Source organism: Lacerta agilis, chromosome 3, assembly GCF_009819535.1.
Source record: "Lacerta agilis isolate rLacAgi1 chromosome 3, rLacAgi1.pri, whole genome shotgun sequence".
Classification (NCBI taxonomy): domain Eukaryota; kingdom Metazoa; phylum Chordata; class Lepidosauria; order Squamata; family Lacertidae; genus Lacerta; species Lacerta agilis.
The window spans coordinates 62,739,861-62,747,089 of record NC_046314.1 but is presented as its reverse complement, the minus strand read 5'-3'; the positions used below and the strand labels follow the sequence as shown (position 1 = coordinate 62,747,089).

General features: G+C 37.5%; 1 protein-coding gene across 1 annotated transcript in view; it reads right to left on the bottom strand.

Annotated features, from left to right (window-relative positions):
• Window positions 1–2,293: 2,293 nt before the first annotated feature.
• UST (uronyl 2-sulfotransferase) overlaps window positions 2,294–7,229 on the bottom strand; it is a 118,496-nt gene continuing 113,560 nt past the window's right edge. Inside the window, exon 8 of the mRNA XM_033143963.1 lies at window positions 2,294–3,145. Coding sequence (XP_032999854.1) covers window positions 2,859–3,145 — 287 coding nt within the window. The 3' untranslated portion in view covers window positions 2,294–2,858. The remainder of the gene's footprint in view (window positions 3,146–7,229) is intronic.

The window sequence follows — 7,229 nt, the reverse complement described above, 5'->3', positions numbered from 1 at the left end:
CCACACCCATGTCTATGTTAACTAGTAAAAAGCAATGCTTGGGTCAAAGCTGTTACCACTATGCATTAAAAATTATTCCACAACAGCAATAAAGCACATTGCCAGTGCAGTTCCAAATATTCACTGTATTTCTCATATAATTAGAAAAGGTTAGCTTTTGGGCCTTGTGCCTCAAAGTAATTCAAGGTGTAGCATAGTAATCTCAAAATAGCTTGCTTAAAATAAGTGTGGCCTTCACCAATAAACAGTGCTTTATAAAATAATCTTTTCTAAGGCGATTCAAATGGAAAATGCTTTAACCTTTACACCCAGAAAAAAAATCCACAGAAGGATTACAGGTTTTGTGAAGAACAGCACAGGTTCCAAATGGAAATATTAGTGGACTAAAAATTAAAAAAAAGTTTAGATGGATGTCTTATGGTTTAATATCAAAACATCAGTGAATAAGTTAATGAATATTTAATTCAAACACTGGTTGCTTTCATTTACAACTAACCTAATGTACATATATAATCTGTTTTTTTTCACATGTGCCCTGAACTGACCATTTCTCTCTCACAGAGATTAACAAACAAGTATGGTGCTTCCTAAAAGGGTGTCATGGGCTGAAGGCTTTATAACAGTGATTTCATTCTAAAAATAAAAAGAAAGAACTATCAAAATAAAATCATTTAAATGAACTCCTTTCCTGAGCAACTTAGAATTTGGAATGTGCTGAAAAGTCACAATAAATAAGTCAAACGATTAACAAACTTAAAGTGTGCTTTTAAGTCATTTAAAGTAAATTATAAAATCTATTTCATGACAGATAAATGACCTGTTGTGTTAGGAATCTTAAAAGTTTATGTGCCAAATAAATTTATGAAGTACCTTTCTGGGAGTAGAGGCCAAGTTGCTTTGTACAAAAAATATACAACACTGAAACCTAGCAAGTAAATTACCCAACAGCCTGTTCTTTTTAACACTGCAAAGTATTCATGAAGAAAAATATTAAATAGAACGATAAAAATAGATTTAAGCAGCAGTGAAATTGCAGAGAAAGTGAACATGTTAAGTGACCCAGGACTTTAGAGACACGGATAAAATCTGATGTTTTCCTTAAAAAAAAAAGATAAAAAAGAAACCCAATATGTGAATATTAATTTGCTTTTTAAAAAAAGAAAAGAAATCCACAGTGTGTAAACTAATCATTACTCTTTAAATGTAATTTCATAGAAACCACTTAAAATATACAATGCAGCATCTTGGTTAATTATTATTTACTGTCTTGCTCCCACTGTGTTCCTTCAGAGTAGTGCATTGGAACCACAAAATTAGGACATAACTAGCAACAAGATAATTCATCCATGTTGTCATTGAGCCTTAACACAATTATGTTTGTTCAAATCCTGATAGAAGTAGCATAGCAAACAACAGAATGCAATAGATAATGGTGATTTACAATATTAGTTGATGCTCACAAGCTCTGAGAAGGGAATTTGAGAGATAAAACACTAGAAAATAAGTAGAGCTCCTGATAAGCCAACAAACCTGTTCCATCCTATTTCATCCTAGCTCCCTATCAGAGATGCTGACTGTACTACTCTGGCCAGCACACATTTGAGTATGACAAAGACAACAGTAATTCCTTGTTCCTTTGCTTTAAGTCAGGAATGGCCAAACTCAGCCCTCCAGATGTTTTGGGACTACAACTCCCATCATCCCTACCTAACAGGACCGGTGATCAGGGATGATGGGAATTGTAGTCCCAAAACATCTGGAGGGCCAAGTTTGGCCATGCCTGCTTTAAGTTAAAGGAGAACCTGCCCATGCCTAGACAGTTGTTACTGTGAAACGGGGGCAGGGGTTAGAGTGGAAGACACCCTGTAGGGAATGCAGCAAACTTTCTTCTGTATCTCTTAAATAAATGCATCATGGAATACACCCCAAATGTACTATCTACTATCTTATTTTCAACAGTCCAGAAGATAATGAGGTACATTGAACAGAGACTTCTAACTTCAGCAAGAATCTCTCTTAGCTGGAACCGAATCATGCATTTATGACATAGCACGAATGTTCTTTCAACTGGAACAGCCCACATTTTTGAAAAGATGCCTGACTATTTGTGTTCCCCTCCTTTAGGGTCTCTGTGTAAGGACTGGGAATAACACACTAAGGAGGATTTCTCCTTCTAAAACCTTCCTCAGTGAAACAAACACCAAATTCTGCAAACATTTGCCCTCCTAACTTTCATCAATTTCGAAAGGTGTTGAACTTTGATGTACCCATACATTTAACATTTAACAATTTCCCCTGCAATTCTACTTGGTTTGTCAACAATGCCCTTATTAATTTCTATGGGGGAAAGCATAGCCTAAATAGTATCCCTAGTTAGTGTAGCGGCAATGCATTTCTTTCTTCTTTTAGCACAAGAGTATTCCCTGTTCAGATGATAATACAAACCTCCAATACCCTGCTCTTAATTCCAAGTGATCAAATGTGACTGTAAAATATTTGGTATAAATACTAACAAAGAAAAACAGGTTTTGAGAAAACTACAGATGACCTATGCTGTGATCTACATCACTCTGCCAAATAGGTACCAAATATAGCAATATTTTACAGTGACAATGTAATCTGTAATGAAATGGCACATTTAAAAGTATGTCCTAGCTACTATGATCCTGTGGAGCCAAGGGAAACAAATATAAATTTAAAGAAATAGACCCTCTCAAAAAAAAGGTCTCACAATCAGTTCATCCTGGGGGAAATGTCTTTTAAATGCTGTTGTGCAGTATCTCACTTCCTTAAGGATTTTTCTTAATAGTTTATGAAAAATCTGGGTGGTTCAGCCAGTAGAGAAGGTCATGCTTGCATCACCTTCTATAGATATCTTCCAACCACTTTTCATCATCTTGCTCCTCATCTTCTGTTACTGGCTCTTCAGTTTCCAAAGGAGAAGGAATGACAAATTCTGGTCTAGGAGAAGAGTTACTATTTGAAGATCGTAGTCCAAACTTGCGCTTTAATAGATGAAACTGCTCTTTGATGTAGTAGTAAAACTCATATTCATATCTCATGCGCTGGTACAGGATCTGAAGGGATTCTGGAGAAGGGACTGTCTTTTTCACTGTCACAGTTAGATTGCCGAGTTTCCTATGTTCTGTAAGAAAGTTACATAAAGAAGAATTTGGTCAAATATAGTTTGTTGAAACGTAAATAAGTTGTAAAAGAGTTTTATTTTATTCAATTTTTTTTGAATTGCCAAAACTTCCTACCAGTTGCCTTCTCCTGGTCATAAATGTAGGCTCTCAAAACAAATAGCTAAGTATTCAATAGACTATGGATGCTTTGAAACTGAAATTTTGGCTTTGGCTACTGGATATAAGAAAGCAACTGGATATAAGAAAGCAAGTACTGAACCCACTGAGACAATGAATTGAAGATGGATGAATTGAAGATGGTGGCTTGAAGAATAATTGGAGTGGGAAAGTAGAGCAGAAATACTGTAGCAGGTGTGCAAGGTTTGTCACTAGGCTTTGTTTGTTGAACTAATAAATGGCTCATTTTAACAGAACTACAGGTGTGACTCCCCTTTCTTAAGAAAAAGCAGTATACAGTTTTGTGACATGGATTGTCACTGGATAGAAGAGTCCCACTGAAATCAATCTGAAAAGTTAGTAATGACAACTTAACTGATATTAATAGGAACTAAGTGCAATTTAGTTAATCTGGATCCAACCCAGTAGTGGGGGTTGAGGGGAGAAGGGGGAAACGCTGGTCTGGATTTGTTGGCATTGTCTTGGGAGTCTCTATAGTTTGAGCATGCACTCTTTTTCTTTGAAGGCTGGCTAATTTTAGCAAAAAAAACCTGTATGAAGTGAACTGGGAAATCCTTTCAATGCAGCAAACTGGACAAAGCTGGCATACATATCAGGGCTTTTCGCCATGTGTGTTTAGCACATAGATTTCTAGGTCCAACACCTGAATGTTTTGTGGTCCAAAGTTGACACATGTTATCTGATTTCCCAATGACATTTCCTTTCCTTAAAGGTAGCACCGCAGAGAAAGGAGGGCATGTGGATCAAAGTTGTGCTTTTCTCCACACTGTTTCCTCAGCTTAAGTCAAACTGTGCCCCCACCCCTGGCTTTACAATAGAGTGGTGGCGTTTGTGATCTGTGGGAAATGTACAAGGGAAAAGGCAAAACTTTACTTCCTCCAGAGGTGCAGCTCAATCCAAATTGCACACCAAAGTGACTGCTTTTTACAAAAAGACAGGCAATGAGAGATCTGATCATGGATCCACTGTGCCATATCTAGTTTGGTCCTAGTTTTTTGCCACTGTGTACAAGATTTTTAAGAAATAGCCTGTGTGACATGGAAAGAGAGAGGAGACACGACGCCCCCACTGCAATTCTGTTCGGAATTCCAAACTCCTTTGCTCCCCTGCTACTTGCAATGGGAAGAGAGTTTCCAAGGCAGGCATGAGACCCAATTCTGATTGTTAAGGGCAAAGGATTAAAGTCCATCCTCCTTCCACATTCTGGATCTGGTTTGCCCCCCTCCTTATTTATTATTCACTACACGTGAATGTCATCAGCTAGTTGGGCCCTAAATGATTTCCATGGGAGCCATTTGAGAAATGAACTCTATATGACCATTTCCATGAAGCCTTTCCAATGAGAAGTTTCATTCCATTTTAATTATTGAGGGACATTCCCATTTTCCTCCAATTAATTCTCAATATTGATACCAATTTGTTAAAATTCCAACCCTCTCTTGAAGAATCAGGAGAACAAACAATATATGTCTCTCGGCAAACCTATATAGTTTATTTATTTTAAGAAAAAGTCAAAACTACACCCCCTTTAAGAAAAAAACTCCCTGAACTGTGGGCAACATTCACTTGCCATTAGAGATCTAGTCATACCTTGTGGCCTTTTTATTTTGTTTACATTACTTTATATTCTCTTAAAAGACTCTTTTAATAAAAATCCAAAGTAACTCACAAATTTGCTCCTCCAAGTTACCACCCCCTGCTCCTCATCTATCAAATGCACATAATGGAAAAATTATGCATGGCTGGCTCTGGGCCAGACCAAACACTCGGAAAATGCTGTGTAAACCCAGCTGTTCCCCTAGAAAAAGGCTGGGGTGGGGGTGGGAGAAGAGAGAAGAACCATACTTTATGACCTTCTAGCCAGTGAGCCATATGGAGGGCAACAAACTGCACTATTTACTTTTGGAGATTTTGTTTTACAGTGTTTGCTTTGGCTTTGAGATTACTTAGGAAAAAGTATACTGTAGTACAGTGATCAGGAGGTCCTTAAAACCAACTGAAGCACAGTTTGTTTGTTTGTTTGTTTGTTGGAAACCAAGCCAAAAACAGGAGAGTGGGGAAAAATAAATAAAGCAGGATGGTGACAAACATCTGTCATGCAAAGCCAAACAGAAACCTTCCTTTTATATGTTACTAAAGTGCAAAACCAAAAGTAATGCTGTATTATATGCTATATATTTTGTTGAAAATGCAGCTAACTAAATGAACTTTGTAGAACTTTCCACAGCATGAGGGACTTTGAAGCCCACTGACACTCCAATCTTAAAGCAATTTCATTTACTTTAATACCAAAGTCATGCAATGGTGTGTGCTGCCATCAAGATAGTTCATCTTATGCATTTATTGGTGCAGTCAGCACTTATGAGATAAAGGGAAGTTGCAGAAGCCTCACATTTATACAGGATTCCCAGTATTTATAGATACTCTACTCTCAAGAAACCTGTTTTGAGAGGGCAGAGAAAATCCAGTCACTGAGCCTCACAGAAAAGCAGAATTATATAAAAAACTTTTGTATAACTTTTGCCTTGTAGGATATCTTCAGGAGAAGAAAAGGCTAAGGAGTAAACCCTATACAAATCCAGAATGGAGTCCCTAAGACAGTTGGATGGTGCCTTGCATGCCTTCTTCTGGCAACTCCTGCAGCCAGCTGGTGCCAAATGTATTGCTCTGCTTTGCTTTGGATCACATCAGTGAGGCCGAGAGGGAGGTCTTGTTGTCTGGAATCTGGACCGCCAAGGATCTCCATACACACTGCCCTGGCTTATGCCCTAGTGAGGTCACTTTGGTGCTGCTAACACAATGGTTTGGCTTCACCTCCGGAAGCACACCCCATTGTCTCTTGAGACGAACACATGCCACCAAAAGAACTTTATGGATGAAGAGTTTAATTGACAATGCATCAACATCTAACTTGTTCAGAATGAATACTGGATATATCTATTCAGCACAAAGAAATTGCCTTGACCTTTCTAGTACATCAAAATTGGTATTCTGCTACAAAATGCTGAATGACAATTTCGATCTGGATAGGTGACCTGTGTTCCTTCAGGCTGCTTCAAAGCTCCAAGCCAAGACTTCTGCATGGTTGTGGCTAACCTAATCTGATGTTTTACTTTGGTTCTGAAGAACTGAATATCTGGCCTGTTTTATCAGAAATCAAATGGATGTGGGAATTCTAAAGTTAATTATGCATTCAACTGTTAAGTAGTTAATTACATCACTAGTTAGAGCTTATCTTCTTCTCTGACAACCCTGACCACAAATTGAATGTGAAACTGAACTCACTGTAACCCATTCCAATCTGTGGTGTAATAAGGAATAAAATAGATATTTAAAATACGGTCTTTGCTTCAAACAATGCCTGATAGTTTGGCTAACATTTTAAGGCATTGCATTGCCTTGGATTTCCCAAGAAGGTAATATACTGATTCATTTAGATTTAAATCCACTTAAATTCATTTAGATTTTAAAATGTTCCTTTTTCACATGACTGTGTGAGCTAGAATTGTCTATGTGAAATAACTGAAGATGAAACAAATCCCAAAATTAAGGGAGTGTTTTGGAAAACTCTGGATCTAACCATGCTGAATAAACTGACATGATTATTTGAATCAAATATTTATTAAATTTATATCCCAGCCTTCCTCCCAAAGACATCCAGGATAGCAAACAAGTGATTAAACAATAAAAACATCTTAAAAATACATACGCAGACTGGTAAAGATCCCCACTTAAAAGGCTTGATAAAAGAGGAAGATCTTCATGCAGGTGCCGAAAATACAAGAGAAATGATACCTGTCTAACACTCAAGAAGGAATTCTAAAGGGTAGGTGCTAGAACACTACATTGTGCAGAACGGACCTCCTGATTGATGGACTACAACTCCCATTATCTCTAGCTTGTAGG